The 20643-nt window shown below is 42.7% G+C and overlaps 4 protein-coding genes across 7 annotated transcripts in view; 3 read left to right on the plus strand and 1 right to left on the minus strand.

Annotated features, from left to right (window-relative positions):
- Ance-3 (angiotensin-converting enzyme Ance-3) overlaps nucleotides 1-20643 on the minus strand; it is a 60633-nt gene that overhangs the window by 34029 nt on the left and 5961 nt on the right. For all 4 annotated transcript variants that reach the window (XR_011546783.1, XM_070667921.1, XM_070667920.1 and 1 more), the window contains exons 6-10: nucleotides 20433-20624; nucleotides 20186-20283; nucleotides 19895-20064; nucleotides 19687-19811; nucleotides 16733-17075 (exon numbers count right to left, since the gene is read on the minus strand). Coding sequence is in view for 3 of the 4 variants with exons in the window: in XM_070667921.1 (XP_070524022.1) it covers nucleotides 16733-17075; nucleotides 19687-19811; nucleotides 19895-20064; nucleotides 20186-20283; nucleotides 20433-20624 (928 nt within the window). In the remaining variant the exon portion in view is untranslated. The remainder of the gene's footprint in view (nucleotides 1-16732; nucleotides 17076-19686; nucleotides 19812-19894; nucleotides 20065-20185; nucleotides 20284-20432; nucleotides 20625-20643) is intronic.
- LOC139109111 (uncharacterized) lies at nucleotides 2690-6112 on the plus strand. Its single transcript, XM_070667933.1, has 2 exons — nucleotides 2690-4053; nucleotides 4237-6112. The coding sequence occupies exons 1-2, from the start codon at nucleotides 3777-3779 to the stop codon at nucleotides 5163-5165; spliced, it is 1206 nt and encodes a 401-aa protein (XP_070524034.1). The 5' UTR covers nucleotides 2690-3776; the 3' UTR covers nucleotides 5166-6112.
- On the plus strand, nucleotides 7446-9903 carry LOC139108899 (probable serine/threonine-protein kinase kinX). Its single transcript, XM_070667557.1, has one exon. The coding sequence runs from the start codon at nucleotides 8563-8565 to the stop codon at nucleotides 9901-9903; it is 1341 nt and encodes a 446-aa protein (XP_070523658.1). The 5' UTR covers nucleotides 7446-8562.
- LOC139109109 (uncharacterized) lies at nucleotides 13097-14465 on the plus strand (the record flags this gene model as incomplete). Its single annotated transcript, XM_070667930.1, has 1 exon — nucleotides 13097-14465. A coding segment is annotated over one exon (1263 nt), but the record flags the coding sequence as incomplete, so codon positions are not given.

Genomic DNA, 20643 nt, shown 5'->3' on the forward strand with positions numbered 1-20643 from the left:
AACCTAAAGCTCTTATAGTTATCGCATAAAATTAAAGAGAGACGTAAAGAGTTAGAAGAATAAATAATGAATATAATTAAAACGGCGCTATCTTTACGTCGCCTTATACGAGCTAGAAAGTACGCGCTTTAATAACGGAGGCGGTCTCGAGAGTGAAGGCAAAATCTGTACGTAAAGACGTAAGAAAGTTTACGAGCGTACGGAGCATGTGGTCCCGTCGTGATTAAAAAGCGATAAAAAAAAAAACGTTAATTGCGAAGATAGGTTCACGCGCGACGAGTTTATTTGCTTTTAATCCGCAAATATCGCGTTTAGCGATGATTTACGAACTTACGATGTACGATTCGTCTTCTCTCCTGCTTTCAGCGTGCGGGTAACTGGCCGGTCGCGAACGTTTCAGGCTCGAATCGAGTGAATCTCGCGGGTCCGAGTGCGCCATGTAAAGAGGCGTAATTGAAAAGTACATTGAAAGATGAAATATTATTATACGATTAGTCGCGCAAGACTGACTTCTCAACGAGACGGTCCATCACGCGTGAGAGGAAAGGAAAATTACTATTATCGTTAGAAGCCAGCCACGTCGGCGATTTAAAAAAAAAATCGTATTCCCGCCCGCGAACGGGAATCTCGGCAAATTTATTCTTACGTTTTTATTCGCGCACTGACGCGTCTTTTTCCTTCACTTTATCGCTTAACGAATCACGCGCATTTATGCCATAATCTAGATATCCGGAAGCGTGAAGCGCACCTCCAAAAGTGGTACGCGTTTCCGTTCTCAACTTCCTCGTCTTCGAATTGAGAGCGACCGATTTAACCGAATGTTGTTTTAGATGAATTTTAACGATGCTGTTTGCCGCATTGAGAGAGAGAGAAAGAGAGAGAGAGAGAGAAAAATAAATTGAGCCTCAACTATATTTTGATACTTCTAACGATAAATATAATTGATTCAATCATTACGGCGATGAGAATGGTCAGGTCAACTTAATTTATTCATTAAAAATCATCGACGGCCAGAAGCAATTAATAATCTTTTTCTCTCTGAGCGCGACAAAGCGTCGAACCGTAATCCCTCGTGAATTGGATTTGAAAGCCTCTCCGCTGCGGTTTCTCTCAGCCTGTGGATCCTCGATAAACGATCCGTCCGTTCGGCCGAAGCTCTCTCCGAGAGCCGTACGCGCGTCGTGAAAAATTTGCGAAATATTCACGAGATCGCGGGTAACGACGTGTGGACCGCGCGACTAATTATCGCGATAACGCGTCCGGGCACTCGAGCGTTAAATCTTCGGGCACGCGAGCGCGTAGACGAGAGACGATAATGAGATTCGGTGATCCGCGGACCGCGGCCGTGATCGCGTGCCCGTCGCGAAATCCGAACAAAACGATGTGCGCGCGACGCGGAACAACCGGAACGTCATTTTCTCCTCGGGATTGGAAAAATTGTGCCATTCGACGCGATCGCGTTGCAACGCAATTACACCGCAAAACGTCTCGCGCCGTTATCGCTTTTTCACGCCGCCGAGAAGAATATAATCTGACTCGATTATATTTATCGTAATAAATATCATGAAATTATAGTTGATAAAAATTATAATTGAATCAATTATGCTTGTGGGTTGGAGATATAAAATTATAGTTGCGGCCGAGAGTGATTATATTTTTCTCGGCGCGAACAGACGTCTAATATGTCGATCTATACGATCGATTTGCTTTCTTTGCGCGAGTTCAGTTTACCACCTCGAATAATAAGCCCGTGTGCGGTATAATCAACTCAAACGCTCCAATAATCTAGTAAAAAACGAGTACGCGCGTTAAAGAGAACGGTTTATATAATTTAATTAATATCGGATATAATATTAGATAATTCTTTCGCGAGAGTAAAGGTGAGCCTAGTTCTCGATTACATAATCCGCGGAATTGTTTTATATAATTTAAAATTAATCGGCACGTGTTCGTTGTAAGAGAAAAATCTAGCTTTCAAACATCGCCATAATTTTACGATGTTTATAATATAACTGTGATCGAGTCAATCGCATTGATCAATTAATCAACCAGTGTAATATAATCAAAATTTAATCAAAGTAATAAATATTATTTAAAATTAAAATCAATAAAAATTTCTTTATTTATTCCGATTACTTAATTAAATAACTGAGAAATTATTACTCTGATTATCTTTTAAATTGTACGATAATTTTTTCATGGCGTAATTATACAGACTCGCAGTCAAATATCGTAAGTTATAGTTTCTGGGGGAAGAAGGATCGATTTTTAGCGATCGTCCAGGTCAGTTGCCCGTCCGGCTTCGCGTAGGTTTCCGTAATCACGCCAACGCAAACGGGTCTTTGACACTTCACTTTCTGCGTACGACAGTTACTTATCTCGGCGAGGCAACGGTGCGTAGAACAGAAGTTTAACCTGTTGAATTTACGGCCGTATCTACGTTTTAGAGTGACCGATTATGTTTCCGGCAGCAAAGACGTCGTCACGCATCGGAACGAGTAACATAACGCTCGGCGATAAAGATCGTTGTTACCGATACGAACGATTGGTACTATTAGTAATTTAGTAGCTCTGTTAGACCTTTAGAAAGTTACTAAACGCAATTGTTAAACGTAGTAGTTTTCACAATTGACATTTTATTTTCTTCCTCTCAAGTTAAATAATTAAAAAAAAAGAAAAAAAGGTACTTTTAAATTGACAATGTTAATTTCGTACATAAGAAAAACAACGATTGAGTTAATTTGAATATACCCGAGTGGAAATTTATCTAGCTAATTATTAGGTAACGTCGGGAATCAATTTCCACTCGGGTATAAGTATTAATCTAAAATTTATTTTTTAATTTAAGAAAAACTCTTTTTGAATATTCCAACTAACGCAATATGAGATTAAACGTTTTCAATTTAAGAATAACTTCTTTTCTGTAATTGTGTGAATTAACGTAGCGTCAACTCCTACTCGCGATCGAAATCAGAAAACTATCGGGGCTCTGTTGTAAAAGAAGTGAACGTCTCGTGCGTTACTATTTTTACGGGCGGGTACACAGCAACCATTACTTTTCCAGATGATTCTCGCCGCTGGGAAAAAAAATGATTTTCACTCTCGTAGTTCGAGGATAATGAAACGCGAAAGTGATCCATCCCCTCTTAAAGAAGCTATCGCGTGTACCCAGCTTCTGTATCGGTAACACGCCTCTGCGGCTACGTATATAAAGATGGTAAAAGTATACGACTGATCTATTTACTGTTAACTCGAGCAACGTGCTCGAAGAAAGAAGAATCTATTCTCAGAGAGGAAATTTCTTTGCCGCTCAGAATGGGACATGGGGTACGTCTTTCTATATCGTCAAAACGTTTCAGTGTCGCTGTGAAAGAGTGTCGAAAATTATATTGTGTTGTGCGAATTTTTTGTCCGAAAAAATGTGCTCGAATTAAATTAAAAAATTAAATCCTGTTGGATTGCAATAGAGTGCACGATGTAAATTTTTTTTCCCGCAATATGCAAGTATCATAAAAAAAAACATATGTGTTAAAATAATTAAGCTATTTCAAAAAAACTTCTTTCAGGAAATAATTAACTTCTTCGATTTATGTGATAAAAGTATATTAAATTTCCTTTTCTAAAATCAATATAATTCTTGTTTTATTTAATCGAGTTGTGCGTAAGGAAAAAACTGTAAGTCGTTTCGGAAAAGAATGTTTTTTTTTTTTTTTTAATCTTTTTGGGTTTGATATATAAAATGCGAAATTATCTCCGAGTATTTACTCTGTACTAAAATGCGGAAGAGATTTGTGAAATCGCTTGGGTTTTGCTGTTCACAGGGACACGCGAGGTTTTTATTGCCGCTCTTTATGGCCACTGCAATGAGTTTTCCGATTCGCAACAACTACGATAGACGCGTATACAAGTACGATCACTTCCCCGTGGCACGATATGTTCGTCAAATTGTACCGTTCCACGTAAGGCAAAGTAGAGCCAATTATATGCCGGAAGGAAGCGCTTACAACGTGGATGTATTCAAACCCGAACAAGAGGAGCCTAAAGACAACCTATGTAAGTACTTTGCTGTTTAAAAAAAAATGTATAAAGTTGTCTTTGCAGAAGTTAACACATTTATTTGCCCACGTTATAAACAGCTTGTAAGATAAAAATTAATTTAATTTTTGTTATACGGTTTATTAAAGAGTTTTTTTTTATATTAATTAATATAGTAAAATAATATAAATAATTGTTTAGTTTCAGATTCTCACGTTCAATCCTTTCCTCATAATTTCGAAAATGGTTACGACAAAAACTTCGCCGTTGAACTGGCCAGCGGAGGGAAAAGCGAGCAAAGCGTGCACGATTATCAAGTATTAGGCAACGACGATAAAACTGTTACGATCGTGAAAAAGGTCGCTGTACCGTACCCCGTGGAAAAGACCGTACGCTATCCTGTAGTGAAAAAAATCCTATATCCGGTCAAAGTACCGATCCCGCAGCCGTTCGCGATCGAGAAGAAAGTCCCGTACCCTGTAAAGGTCTACGTAAAAGTTCCTATCAAAATCCCACGGCCGATACCGGTCGTCAAAGAGGTCCCATATCCGGTTAAAGTCCCGATCGATCGCCCGGTGCCCGTCAAAGTATTCGTTCCGAAGCCGTATCCGATCGAGAGAAAAATACACTACGAGGTGAAAATCCCGGTGCCGCAGCCGTTCCCCGTGGAGCGGAGGGTGCCGGTGCCGGTAAAGGTGCCGATTCGCATACCTCAACCCTTTCCAGTCGAGAAAATTATTCGCTACCCCGTGAAGATTTTCGTGGAGAGGCCGGTGCCGATTCCGGTGCCGAAACCGTACCCAGTACCGATCTCGAAGTTAGTCCCGTACGCGGTAGAGAAGCCGGTGCCGGTTCCGGTCAGAGTTAAGGTGGAAAGGCCGGTGCCGTTTGCGGTGGACCGACCGGTGCCGGTCAAGGTGAAGGTCCCGGTGCCGGCGCCGTATCTGGTCGAAAAGAAGGTGCCGTACGCCGTGGAGAAATTCGTCCCCGTACCGGTAAAGGTGCCCGTCGAAAGGCCGGTGCCGATTCACGTGAGCAAGCCGATCGAGTACCAGGTCGAGAAACCTGTTCCCTATCCGGTGGACGTACCGGTCGCGGTGCCGATCGAGGAGGACACTCAGCATCGATAGACGCGCAAAAATTAACTAGTTTATCATTAAAATAAATTATTAATATATTGTAAGACTACGCAGTTGTCAGAGGCGCGGCGTGTCGCGACACGAGGATGTAATGATTAAGGAAACGTAAGATTTATGCAGCAGACCTGAACACGATGAAGCATTTTAGACATTTATTACTGCCCGTACTCTTGGGAGATATTTATTTATACTGTATAAAATTTTCTACCCCCGAGTGTTTGTAAGAAGCCTGCGTGTACGTCATTATCATATATTATTACTGCACTCATTATATATTTGTGAAATCGTGATTTTCATCGTAGTACATAAGTGTTGTTATGAATTCTTGTAATGTGAAATAAATAGTTAACGTTTAATAAAATAAAAAAAGTAAAATAAAATAAAATAAAAATTAGCCTGATCACGATATCCCGAGTTTGAATTCACAGTTTAAAATCTAAAATATTAATTTCGCAAAAATTCAATCGAATAAATATCTTGAGAAGGAAAAACAGTTATACATAGTACTTAACAAAACAATGTGTGTTTTAAATTTCTTTTTGCCATGGTTTCAATATCAATTACCTTCGCTTTCGCGGCCTCGTAACCGGAATGACATGTCGCAATTAATCCGCGTAAGGTATAGTCAATTCAACGATAATGACCGTGATTGCGATTGCGTGATATGTTCCTCTTTTTATAATACTACAAACAGTTGATTTAATAATTTTAGTAATATTTAGTACAAATTAAAAATTTGCAATGACATACGCGAGAGCATTGATTTTAAGACAATTAACATAATCTAATGATTAAAAAAAGTCACTACATCCCAAGATATCTATTTGAGAACTCCTTTGATTAAATCAAAGCCGAGCACGTGATACAACAGATCTTAAATCGACTTTCAATTTAATTATAAATTCCCATTAACTCGCATCACGTTTCCAGATTAGTTTCGGCCGAGTTCTTCAGTAGATACGCCTCTGTATAAAATAGAACTGTGCTGCTTGGATTTATAACACTGGCTAATTGCAGATCTGAGCTTATTTTGACGGCAAAAAAAAAAAAAATAGGCGCATTGTGTTAGTAGAAACAGAAGTCGATGCAAGTGCGTGGATTTCTGGCACAGGCTAACTGTAATTCCAAGATTACTTCAATGGGAATCACAAGCGCACTGTGCTATCTATCTATCTTGTCAGAGAAATGATATCGTTTTCCATCATTATAAAAAATTAATTGTAAAATCTCAATTCTCGCGGTTTCAAGCACATCTGAATTTACGATCTTTCGCGACTTTCACTTTGAACCGTTGCGACTTAACGCCGACAGGCGTATTATTGGATACTATCGAGAGACAGTTCCAAATCTGCATCTCGAGAGCCTCTCGGAATTTCCGCGGCGCGAAGCGGTGCCGCGGTTAACGTACTTACTCGCGGCGCAATTACGGTTATACGCCGCTCTTATATCACTTTATGCTTTTCTTTACGGCGAGCGCCAGCTTTACGAAATAAATGATTATAGCACGCGTAACAAGTATCCGAGGCGGCATATGTTACGATTTCACTCAGGCGCTTCCGTGTTGTCAAGCACACCGGCTGCGATCCGCGTCCGATCCGCGTACACCCGGCGCATTAATATTATCATTATTATTATTCAAAGTACAGCGCGATACGTTCTCTCTCTTTTTTTCTTTTCATTTTTTTTTTGCGCCGTTAAAATATCGGTGCGCGGGATAAAGTCGAACGAAAGTGGAGTAGAATCGGCTGTCGCCCGGTCGGGGGTGACGAAGGGGGCTCTTCTCTTTTTCTCGTACCTCCGGGAAATATCGGAAGAAAGTTTCGAGAAACGTGTATAAATATAAGCGGTTAAGTGGTTAACGCAGCCGCGACCAAGCCGGGAAAGTGCGACTCCGCGGAGGTGAGACACGACGCGGGGAGCGCTTTTACACCGGTTCGGTTTCGGTTTCACTTGGCGCTACTAATCTGGGAAATTCGTTCGAATTACTCAATTTGTTGCCAAGGAAAGTACCGATCGTATCGCGCGGTACTCATAAACGTACGCTATTTGTTTCTGTTAATAAAAAAAAAAATATATAGACGCGATTGAATTACATTTCCCTGGAAATATGGCGTGTGGTTGATGTGAGGAATACTAATCGTTATATAGTTAACCTTTAATTGCAACAGTGGGTTATGATTACTCAAAACGATTTTTCAAACTTTTTATTACTCAAGTCTATTTCATGTAATTAGATTTCCCTTTTATTATCCGTTCTCGAAATCACCCCCGCGAGACTTATGTTACATCTGCACAATCAGCCACGTAATTCGCGGTACCCTGAGCGTCGACGAAAAACGTAACAACTACTGCTACCGGAAGTTCACGCGGCGACAGATGAGAAAAACGTCGGGGAGGGATTGCCGTTCGTTGGAAAACGCAGCTGGACGTTCTGGGAACGTAAGAACACGGCGACGCAAGAATCGTTTTCAGTTTTACGATTTGGCATAGAAAGTGCTTACTCGCTTTCGTTGGCCACTCGTAAATAATATCTTTAATCTGGCATTCTTCTCGCATAAATTAACGAACTAGAACGCGAGAGTAACCGGTGACGCACGCATTTATGTCAAACGTTTAATTGCACAGAAAATGTTTATTATTTTGTTAATTTTAATCCGCGCTATTAATTCCGTATCAAATTTTAAACGCGTGAAAAGATCTTATTTTCGAAGACATTTAACAGTACATACAAAATATTTTATATATTTGTAAAAATTAAGTTCACAATCGGAAATTTTTAATTGAATTTTAAATAAAATAAAATATTTTTATTATTAAGAATTATTTTTAAAAGAGAGAAATAATTTAATATTAATAAAAACAATAAAGGTAAGCAGAAAGTTCTGTAGTTTAACGATAGAGAAAAAAGGAAATTTTTTTTTAAATAAAAACTTTTGCATTTTTCTCAAGAAGACCGGCGCTGCTTAAGCATGCTGCATCGGCTTTAAAGCAGGTAGCGTAATTCATTCCCGGCGAACGATCGGCGTTCGTAATTATGCCGCAAAACAATGATGATCATTTGAGCGTAGATAATTGTCACGAATAAGGTACTGCAAGGCTATAAAGGTCTAGCTGGTTAAACCGGCGAAAGTCGTCCACGGTGTATAAATAATAGCTGAACACCTTTCCGCTTAGATTCAGTACCCATCGATCTATCGTCTTGATCGCAAAGGCTATCATGAGACACCAGGTATTTTTTATCTATTTAATTTACTAAATTTTATAATTTTTGACATTATTCCTTTGCGAATATAAAAATCTAATAATTACAGAGATTTAAATTTTTCTAATTAATATTAAAAGATAAAACTTTATTTTTATTATCATCGCTATTATTAAATTTTCGAGAATGTTTGATCGAGACGAAAAATATTTTTTGTACCTTTACGTAATAAACTTTTTTAAACAGCGGGAGTGTCTGATAGCATTTTTGTGCCTTGGAATTGCCCTCACGTCATCGGCTAGCAAGAGAGAGGAACTCGAAAGGGCTGCCGAGCTCGCAGTGGAAAAAGCAGCCGAAAGGGCGGCGGAGAGAGCAGTAGAAAAGGCTCTCGACGGCGGAAATTCTACGACGGAGTCTAAGATCGTTAGCGAGTCCTACACTCACGTTAAAAAAAATCCTGACAAAGAAAAGAAGGAGGATGACTTTAACGATGGCCCTGGGTACGAACCGGTGGATGACGACGTGGAATCAGAGGAAGACGTGGACGACTGGAGCGGCTATTCGCAACAGTCGGCGTTCGCGCCTCCGTACGTGAGCGACCTAGACTTCCACGCTTGGTCAAAAAAGGTTCACTTAGGCGATTTATCGAGCTCCTGGAGAAGGTTTCCCAGAAGCGAGCTGCCGCGCGAGCAAGCGAGTTGGACAGAGACGCGCGAGAAGAAGGTCGTGACCGTGGAAAAGAAAGTGCCGATCGAAAAGAAGATCCCGTATCCGGCTTACAAGAACGTACCCTACGAGATCAAAGTGCCTGTGTCGCAGCCGTACGCGGTGGAGAAAAGAATGCCTTATCCGGTCAAGGTCTACGTGAACGTGCCGGAGACTTATCAGGTCGAGCGGCAGATTCCCTACGCGGTGAACTTCGATAACCTCGTGCCGTATAAAATCGAAATGCCGCTGCCGCTGCCGCAGCCGTACGCGGTCGAAAAAAAAGTGCCAGCACCGCAGCCCTACGCTGCGAACAGGCCGGTGCCGTACGAGGTCAAAGTGCCGACTCCTTACGAGGTAGAAAAAAAGGTGCCGGTGCCCGTGAAGGTCGCCGTTGACCGGCCGTACCCGGTGGAGATTGCCAGGCCATACCCGTTAGAAGTGTCTAAGCTGTACCCGGTGCGAATCAAAGTACCCGTCGACAAGCCGTACCTATTGCCGGTTGAGAGGCCGGTGCCGATATCAGTTAAAGTGCCTGACCCTCAGCCGTATTTTGTGGAGAAGCCTGTTCCGATGGAAGTGATGAAGCCCTACTCCGTCCCGATCAAGGTGCCCGTGAACAAGCCCTACGAAGTGCACGAGACGAAGCCCGTGCTGGTCTCGGTGAGGAAACCCTTCCCGTACTTCGCGCAAGTGCCGGTACCGGTCAAGCTCGGTTGGAGAACCAAAAACAGTATCAACGATAAGGAAGATCAGCTGGAAAGCGAAAGCGCGCAGTTTTTGCGGTTACCGTGGCCGGCTCGCGACTCGTTCAATCGATGAAACCGCAGATGTACTCGGTAATGAGATACGATCATAACGAGATACTTTTGTATTTCCGCGCGCGCGTCATTATCGTAGAGTATTTTATTAATTTTGACAGAAATATTCTGTTGCCAGAGAATAAAATATTTTTACGTAATAATGTGCATGTTATAAATTGATACATTAATTTTTTTTCTTTTCTTTTTTTTTTTTTTTTCAAGGAAAGCAATCGCATATAAATATTTTATAGCGTAATTAAGGGTTATTTTTCTTTTTCTTTTTTTTTTTTTTTTTAGTAACATGCGATGTATTCGGGAAAGTTTCAAATCTCTAATTAAACGATCATATGGTTAAGTGATTAATCTTCTTTTAATTACATAACGCAGAGCTCTCTAACAGACTTACGCAACGGGATGTGCGTATATGGACTTTTGCCAATTTATATGAGTTAATTTAATTTCTAATTTTAATGTGTATGTAAATAAAATCGAAACACGATTTAAATCGCTTTTCCCGGTTACTTTCCTGTCCGTTCTCGGTCGATTAGAGGAGGAGAGGAAGTGGAGAACTGTCATAAAACGACGGTAATAAAACGAGGCTTTGTTCTCATTACAAGGAATACCGCTAATTACACAAGAATTGCAAACAATGAATTTTTTTTTACCCCAGTACCTGCATCGAGTTTTGTATTCTGAACTAATAGCTCGGTAACGGAAACGAAGTCTTTGTTTCAACGCAATTAGAATAAAGAAAATATGTGGCATAATAAAAATAATTTTCTAATATTTTACCTTTACATATTTTTACGCTTGTGAATTTAATTGTCAAAAGATCTTTTTTATATAATTAATTTTACCCACAAATTAAAAAAAAAAAAAAAAAAAGACTTTAAATTGCGTGTATATTTATTTAATTTAATTACCACATTTTTTTTTTGCTCGAGTAATTTAATAAAAATATCCTTTACAAATTAATCAGTGAAAATGAAATTTCCGCCGGTATCACGAAGAATCTCAGCTGCGTTTAATCTGCTCTAATTTTAGCCGACGTAATGTCCGAGCACGTTCACTTTTTTCTTCTTCAGCAATAATTAGTCTCGCTTACTTCTTTCTATTTTTCTTTTTTCGTTCTCTCGCCGTGTAACTATCACTCGCAGATACGCATCTAACTTTGAATGTTGAATTAAAAATTAAAATTTTGAGCACGACTGCGCTCTAAATAAATTTATCCCTAGTCTTCGATCAAGTAAGGTAACTCTCTAACTTGATTAATTCGTTTTACTTTTCTCCATGCATTTTCGCGGAATAAATATTATATTTTAAGTAAATATTAATTTCTCGCTGGACATAACGCAACGATCGTCCACGTCTCTCATTTAATTTCTCTTTCTTCGCTGTTGCCTTCAATTAACACGCTTTTAGTACATTCTCTAATTGCGATAAGCAATTAGATCTGTTACATATGCAGCCGAGTCTGCTAATGATTAGCGATGCGGAAAGCGTTCGGTATCATTGCGCGCCTCGTTTAATCAAATCTCCGATCGTTAATCGCGCTCATTATTATCGCCGCTTTCGGATTCTCCCGCAATAATGTCAAGTACCGAGGCGAGCGTCTTCGAATTCGGAGCGCAAGAGTGTCACGGTTTGCCTCGCGGCGTTCCTACAAAAAGTCTAAGCGCGAAGTGGCTATTACATTTTAAATAAAATATTTATTCTGCCCGCGCGCGTAATGCCACGTTCGTCCGAAATCTCTCGTTCGATTTCGAACAATCGTTTTCCGATTCGGAGCGCAGGAGTCGCGATTTGCCTCGCGGCGTTCCTAGGAAGTGTAAACGCGGTCAATCTCACGGCGGCCCGCAACGTTCTAGGATCTGTATCTTCTCCTCACCCCGTCCCCCCCAGCCTCGCGCCGGACACTTTTCACTTTTCCTCTCCTCCTACCATTCCCGATTCTTCCTCTCGCGCTCTCCCTCGGACCGCAGGGGAGACCGTTAAGTCTCCGCCGTCGTGTACCTCGTCTCGGCCGAGAGAACTTACGTCGCCCGTCCTTCCGGAAGGGGGGAACCGGATCCGGAGGGGGTCGCCACGGAATCCTGCCGGACGGCCGAGAAATTTTTCGAGATGTAAAACGGCAGAGGGAGATTGACTGGGCCGAAAGAGGAGGGCGGATGTCGAAGGAGGAATGGAAACCATTGGCGTGGATAAAGGAAGATCGAAAGGACCAAGGATCCTTGATCTCGCGAGAGTTTAACCTGTGGATGCATCGTTAGCTGACAAAAGAGTGGAATAAATATTTTTCAAACGTTGAAAAATAATCATCTGTTTGTAAGATTTCTTTTTTTTCGGCAAGATGCTCACCGCTGATACCAGAACTATTAAAATATAAGTTAAGAAAATGTTATATTAAAAAAAAATTGTTTCTTCCCTTTCTGTCTCTTCGTTGAAATAAATAATTGCTTCTCGCGTTTATTTATTTTGACTGACAGGAGAGGTGGAACATTCTCATTTCCGACGAGCGCACTTTCTAGTTTTGATTCTTTTTAACAACGAAGGAACTTCCGGTGTTCCGTAATTTTCCGCGGCGGCTACGCTGCTGGTCGCGATTATGGAAGCACAGTGGCTTGTGTCTGAGATTTATGAAAAGAAAAAGAAAAAAAATAATAATAATAAAAAAAAGGAGAGGAAAAAATGGCCGTAATGCGCCGTGTACGTCGGGCAAACGTCAGACGCGTGTGTTTCACTTTTCCGCGAGAGTGCAGAGGGGCTCGCGCGATATGCGTCGGGGGAAAGCGGGCTATAAAGACAGTGGCACCTTGGGGGGAAGCATTCAGTAAAGTCTGGACATTGACCAGATCGTGAGAGACCTGGATAGACATGAGAATTTTGGTAAGTTCGGGGCGAAATTAGTTGAACTCCACTTCGCTTAATCATCCTGCCGAGCTTTCGATATAATTTCAACGACGCACACTAAAAACAGCCGCGAGAAACGTTGACTCTTCATTAAATCGTTTATAAAAGTTTAATTAAAATTTAAATCATCAAATAATATTAAAATAAATTAAAAAAAAAAAATTTAATAGAAGCAATTGAAAGAAATAATTATTTTAAAGAGCCATCTTGTACTATCGGGGTCGTTTGTGATTCTACTTTCCGCGGCATTTCTTCAACGATTCAAGAGATAACGCGTCGATACCGCGGGGGCGAGTGACTGACGCAACGTGTCTCTATTGCAGTTTCTCACGGTGTTGGCGGGGCTTTTGGCCTTGGCCGTGTGCGAGAAGAAGAAGGAGCTTAACAAGCAAGTCGAAAATGCCGCCGGCGAGAAGAAGCAGGATAAGCGCGGGTTAAGCCACTTCGCGGAGGCGGATTTCGGGGGACACGACGACGGCGGTTACGGTGACGGCGGCGGCTATGGTGACGGCGGTGGCCTCGAAATCGGCGGGCACGATTTAGGCGGCGGAGATCTCGGCGGACACGACCTCGGCGGCGGTGATATCGGCGGCCACGACATCGGCGGCGGTTACGGCGGCGGTTACGACGGCGGCTACGGTGGTGGCGGTGGCGGTGGCGGTGGCGGTGGTGGTTACGGTGGCGACGACGGCGGCAAGATCAAACAAATAACGATCGTGAAGACCGAGAAGGTGCCGTACCCGGTCGAGAAAAAGGTCCACTATCCGGTGGAAAAGGAAGTGCCTTACCCGGTCAAAGTGCCGGTGCCGCAGCCCTACCCGGTCGAAAAAAAGATTCCCGTACCCGTAAAGGTCCTGGTAAAGGTGCCGGTTCATATACCGCAGCCGTATCCGGTCGAGAAGAAGGTACCCTATCCCGTTCACGTGCCGGTCGAGAGGCCAGTGCCTTACAAGGTATACATCCCGCAGCCGTACCCGGTCGAAAAGAAGATTCACTACCCCGTGAAGGTGCCGGTGCCGCAGCCGGTGCCCGTGGAGAAGCCCGTGCCGTACACCGTTAAGGTCCCGGTTCACGTAGCGCAGCCCTTCCCCGTCGAAAAGCCGGTCCCGTACCCAGTGACAGTGCCCGTCGAGCGACCGTATCCCGTTCACGTAGCTAAGCCGTACCCGGTCCCGGTTGAGAAACCGGTGCCCTACCCGGTGGAGAAGAAGGTGCCCTATCCGGTCAAGGTCCACGTCGAAAAGCCAGTGCCCTATCCGGTGGAAAAGCCAGTGCCTTACCACGTAAAAGTACCCGTACCGGCGCCGTACCCGGTGGAGAAGCCGGTGCCCGTGCCGGTCGAGAAGCCGGTGCACTACGCCGTGAAAGTGCCTTACGATCGACCCGTGCCGGTCCACGTAACAAAGCCGGTGGCCGTGCATGTGCCGAAACCCGTACCGTACCCCGTAAAAGTGCCGGTGGCGGTACCAGTGCACGAGCACGACCACGGATTCTCGGGGGGTGACGGAGGCGACTACGAATCGAACTTCGGGGGACACTTCGGGGGACACGGTGGAGGCTATTAGCATCGGGACCGCATTGCAGTGGAGGATTTTTTGCTTCGTTAAAATGGAAGAGAAGACACAGCAAAAAGGCAAAGAAAACGCGTTGAGGTAAAACAAATAATCAAATGGGAACTAAGTTGATTCGACCCGACGCGATTTCGTTCACGATACTGTACATAAAAAGAGATATAAAAATATATATGTACATTCGCGAGGAAAATTGGAACTAAACCAGCATGCTGATCAACGGAAATTAAAAAAAAAAAGAAAGAAAAAAAAAATAGCCATTGGGAGTTTCCGACGTTGGCGAGTTCTCCACTGCGCCGGCATGCATCACAAAGCACAATCGCGATAACACTTCTTCTACAATTTTCGAACGTCGAGGAGGGAAACAGAGCGATGTGACTCGTAACAACGGCCAACGGCTGGTCTTTCGTACGAGAGCGTTAACGAAGCGTTTTACTAGCGAGTCTCTCGAGTTCGTCGCTCGAGGCTCGCGCTGGGAGGAAAATCTAGTCTCGACTGCAATTCGATGATGTTACCAACCGCAAATATAATTGACTCCGACATTTTTATCATTACGATGGCTCAGTCAATTGTATTTGCACGTAAAAAATATCATGAAATTATACTCGAGGCCGACACAGTGAGTAGATTTACCTCCCAGCGCGGGTGCGCGAGGAAAACGCGGACGTATTTATTTTCCTAGCTCGGCGTCGTCCTCGCCGTGGGATCCGACGTGAAAAGATGAATCTGCAGAACAGCCGGCGCGAAAGACGATTACGGGTCCCCGAGCCACCGCTAACGATTTCTTAGACACGTAGTATCGACACTTGAGTATTTACGAGAACACGCGCACCGCGTGCTTCTCACAACGTTGTAACGGACGTCCCTGTACGACGTCTCTCGCTTCTTTTTAATAAAAACCAAAGAGCAAAACGACTGCGTTGGAATTTTCGTCCCTAGCCTTCTCCACTGCCGTTCTCTCTCGAAAGAGATATGGAAACTCGTTTGTTTTCACACGCCTGTCCTTTAATAAATCATGCACACTAAGCAACTTGCGCCTCTTGTACTCCTTTCCCTTGCGAGCGAAATTGAGTCAAGTAGCGAATTGATATTCAGCTTGAATCCGAGTACGTCGGATTTCATTCGAATTTCTTTCTCCGAGCGCGTTGAGAAAAGAATATAGTTATCTTTAGACTCAACAATAATTTAAAAAAAATTTTAACGATAAATATAATAAACTCAATCGTACGTATAATTAACTCGATTATATTTAAAATTAACTCAATCGCTTGTCGTTAAAAATATTATTAATTACAGTCGGCTTCTATAATAAATAAATTTTTCCTCTCAGCGTGAGTGAGCGAGACGAAATATTAACATCGGACCGAGAGCATTTTCCGCGTGGGTTTCTCACGTCGGCGTCAACATCCTTGAACTTCGTCTGGCGTGACACGTTACTCGCCTTCGATCGCGTGTATTCGATACTCTATTACGACCGCCGTTCCGGCTTCTTGTTCCGGCAGAGAGTCGGAAAGCGGTAGAACTCGGCGAAAGGCATTTTCGTAATTTCGGCCGCGCACGCGGAAACTCGCCCGATAATTAGCGCCGCTAAAAAGACCGCCATGCGTAATTAAGCCCCCCCTCCCTCTCCCACCCCTCGGTTTCGATGGAAACGGGACTTTCCTTTCATCTAGCATGACTAACGAAGGAAAGAGTTGTAATACGCAACACTTCCGATTCGATGATATCAGCGCCCTGTTCTACCTCGCGACCTATCGCTCATATCGCGCAAATCTCGAGGCCCGACTCGTTCGCGCATCGCACCGCGATTGTAATGGGGAGCCGGAGAAAGGGCACCCCGCGCCTCCCTTTCTCCGAGCGAATCGCGCAAGAGGAGGAGCACGGGATCGCGAATCAAAAGTGAAATCGGCCGATCTCGAGGCGCGCGGCTACGCAGAATTGTTCGCAATGGGATTACTCGCTTCGGGCATATTGGAAACTACATGAAAGCGCGCGTGGCAGGTGTTCTCTCGTTGCCAAATCAGCAAGACTAGATTCGAGATAATAGGCAGAGCGCGGCGCACGTGCGAAGCGGTTTATCAATCGGACAGTATTATTGTAAGAAGTAATATGTTATTGCACGGGGGTTTCTCCCGCCGTCACGTCGTCCACAGGTTTCTCACGCGCGGAGAAAAACCTAGTTACTTTCGGACCTAATCGCAGTTTTTTTTTTCTATTTCGAACAATAAATAAAATAAAATTGATTACAAGTATTATTCCATTTATCATATTTGCTAATAAAAATATAAAATAATTATTCGGCCCGAAAGTAATTATATTTTTCTTTTACCAAGTTATCGCAATTATTATAATTTGATGAGTACTCACCGTATGTAGGGGATGTTGGCCGGGACGTGGTATTTCGCACCCGGATCGAAGTCGTCCTCGGATCGCAGGACCGGCGGCTTCGTCCCCGTGTACTGTTCCTTGATCCGGTGCCAGTGGCAATTGTACTCTTCCCTGTTAACGTAGCCGCGGAAGACGTCCCATCGCCACCTGTCCATCGCGATACTGAAGGGCAGCAGGACCAGCTTGTCCATCGCCAGGGCGAAGAGGTAGTTGATGTCGGCGGAACGCTCATCGATGTATCTGTTTGCCAGGCCTAAGGTCTGCAGATGCTGCGGCGTCGCAACGCTCAAGGCAATGGCTTCGCCAACCGCCTCGTGGAACCCTGAAAAATCACAGTTTAATAAAATTTAATAACACTGAAAAAATAGTTAGAAAATCTCCTAAACTCAATTATAATTTTATGACAATTCCAATGATACATTTATGATTGACTTAATTATATTTATAATTCACTGATTAATCACATTTGTCGTGTATAACTAATTACAATATATAAATTGTAATAATGTAATAAATACGTGAAAATCTAAATTAATAAACGGGCGTTTAAACGAGCGAATAGTTATTGAAATAAGAAATTATAACTAACTATGAGTAAGACTGATGGTTAATTTTGATGAATTAAATTACCGCAATGTTACCGTTATGTGACTTTCTTGGAGTAATTTAACTCATCAAAATTAACTACTACCAGGCTTACTCATTATTGTTAAAAAAGATCCTGCGTGGCCCGAAACGTTCGCAATTACATTTAGTTACACATCGTTATAATTTGTTATCTCACTAACAATTATCTATATCAAATTGATTTATCTGATATAAAATATGCCTTTGATCTTTGTAATTTCTCGTAACGATCTGCCCGTTTAAACGTACCTTTATTTGTTCATAATCATTACAATCACGAGTCTGAAAACTGATACACCCGCAAGGAGACGCGAAAATCGCTGCGTTTGCTATCCTCAACAGTTATTATTAGACATTTTCGCTTGTAATGGATTTCATAATAATAGTTATCAGTCAACAGATTTAATTTAATTTGCCTCTCGCTGCTCCGCTCAATGTTATCTTCACGGTATTAAGTTATCTCTTTCCTTCGTTTTTAATAATTTAATTAATTCTCTGTGCAACGTGATTTCGAATTTGGAGTACGGGCGCGTGCGTTTCGAAGCCTGCCTATTTGATAATCGAACGGTGAAAGTCGACGTCGGATGAAACAGATGGCTTGTCGTTGAGTTCCGTCTACGATTATTGCAAAGTTTCTCGAGGTTCTCCGCGGATAACCCGGGTGACTTTTTTTGCGCCCGATGCGATTCAATTCGCTGACCAGGATGTAATTACAGTTAGCGCGGATTAGTCGAGCGTGGCAGATGCGACGCTGATTATTCCCATATTTCGTTTTCTTTCTTTCTTTCTTTCCTCGCCGCGCTTCCCCATGCAAAGCGCGCGCACGAAAACTTGTAACACCCAATTAATCCCGGCGTGATTCCGTAATTTGGCATTAGCGTTAATTAGCCATCGCAGATACACGGGGAGCGCGGAATGCAGATGGAAATCCGTGATAAAAGTTACTCGCGAGCGCGGACAAAGTACACCGGCGAAATAAACGACACTCTAAAAGAATTCCGAGTTGCCGCCAACAATAAAAAAAAATATATTTTGTTGCTTTTCAGCCTCGAATAGAACTTTATGATATTTTAAACGAAAGAAGCTTAGTCAACTATTATGATAAATAAAATAACTGCGTTAATTATATCTTTATAGTTAAAATTACCATAAAATAAAATATATACGTGATAAAATAAAATTAACAAAAATATCTTTGAGGTTAGGTTTATCTCTCAGCGGAACGACGCGACGTCTCGAGCGGGTAGCGAGGCGGAATCGATGGATACCTACAATTTCCGCTCACCGATTTTCCGCTGGACCGATCGGCAAGGCCACTGTTCCCGGCGAGATTCAAAACAATCCGTGCGCTCCGGCGAGGGGCGAACGACCGGGCCCGGCCGGCCGCGGTGAAAGCGCGATTATACCGTAATAAAAATATTTTAACGCGCGTCCGACGCCAATGCACGCGAGTAACATCCACTTACGAGGTACCGCGTCGTACAACCTCGAGCGTGTCGTACTTCGCTCTCGCTTTCGCGCTATTAGCCGTAAGACGCGCGCGGGTCGGCTGTGCCTTCCGGAAGTCGGGCCGTAGCTTACGCAACGCGTTGTCGTCCGTCCGGCATGCGTGCCGTCATCACAATATCCCATCCTCCTGTCCTAGTCCCGCGCTTTTCTTCCCGGCCGTAACGCGATTCCTCCATTATCGCGTCGCGTCGGTGGAATATCAGCACTAAAAGCGAACGCTGGCGCGTCCCGCGAGAGTTTTAAAAATTGTTTTAGCTCCAGCGATAATTAATTATAAAAATAAAATATTTGTCTTTTACTTTATAATCTCTTTCGTTGTTTCGTGCTTCGTTCATGTTGCACTTGATTTTTAAAAATATTTTGGAATTTGTAAAATTTCTAACCTAAAAGGTACTGTCGGTATTTATAATGTTTGGGTTTAATTTAAAATCTGTTTAATAAACTTGATCTTGAATTAATACGATATGTATGTACATTTACCGTCAGGAATGGCATTCGTGGTGCTGCGACGGCGGTTAACGTACGTGATCTTGGCATGGTGTGCGTCGAATCTCACACGAAGCGCGCGCGTAGATATGTTACGGAACACCGGTCACAGAGGACTGAGTGGGAACGCGGCCTATTACACCTCCCCACCTTACCTACCGAGAGAGGGGGAAGTCACGTACGCCAGCCGCCGTCGCCGCTCGTCACGGCAAACGCTATATCTGCTTATCAATGTACGACTCGCGGAAATGTATTACGTATTTATGTAATTAATTATGCATTGTGTAATAAATAAAAAACAATTCTTTTACCTGGGTTAGCGCCGTCACGAAATTCGCGCGGTAGACCGCTGTACCGCAAGAAATACTGGATGTGTGCCATTTCGTGATGCAAAGTTATCAAATCCTTCATCGTCACTTTCGTGCACATTTTGATTCTGAATATAAAAATAATTATGCATTAGAAATATTTCAATTACTGTACGCATTATAGGTAATTATGTGGATAATTGTTGTAAACCTGTAGTCGATACGATTGCAAAAGTCCCACGCGGACGCCTGGCAGATTAGTGGCCGGTCACCTGGATCAGCGATTACGCTTCCGGCCCAAAACTCCGGCGGCATCGCGCTCAAGTTCAAGGATAAGTAAAATTCCTCGGCCACCCGAATCATGTCGATGGGTGTATATCCCTATGAATACATGACTATTAATACTAATTACATATAGCAACTGGCAATATCAATTATATTCTTTGTACAAGAACACAAAAAAAAATTAATTAAAATAAAATAAAAAAAAAAAAAAAATTACTTGAGCGCGCATTTCCTGCGTAACGTCGGGATATATTTTCCCGGGATACGGCAGAGTAACATCCAAGAGATTCGTCCAAGATTGTCCCCATATGTTACCTGTAAACATTGAATAAAAAAGTAATTATATAAAATTATAGAATTCAACTTAAACTAATGATTTTTTATTTATTAATAATTATTGCTAATAAGATGTGTAATGCTAAACATTTGAAACGTCAAGATAATTATTTTTGCAGTGTTCTCACCGAGAATGTGAGATGGAAGAGCTGTGTGCCCACCAATTCTCTCAGGTCCATAGAGATCTCTGAGCTTCTTGCGCACGTAAGCATGCAATTCTTCGTACAGCGGACGTATCGTTTCCCAAGTCTCGTCGACGTCTTGTTGGAAATTGGGAGACTCGTAAGGGAACATCCAATACTCGGCGGCATCGGTGAAGTCTACGAAAAGAAATAACAT

This window comes from Cardiocondyla obscurior, linkage group LG16, assembly GCF_019399895.1.
Source record: "Cardiocondyla obscurior isolate alpha-2009 linkage group LG16, Cobs3.1, whole genome shotgun sequence".
NCBI lineage: Eukaryota > Metazoa > Arthropoda > Insecta > Hymenoptera > Formicidae > Cardiocondyla > Cardiocondyla obscurior.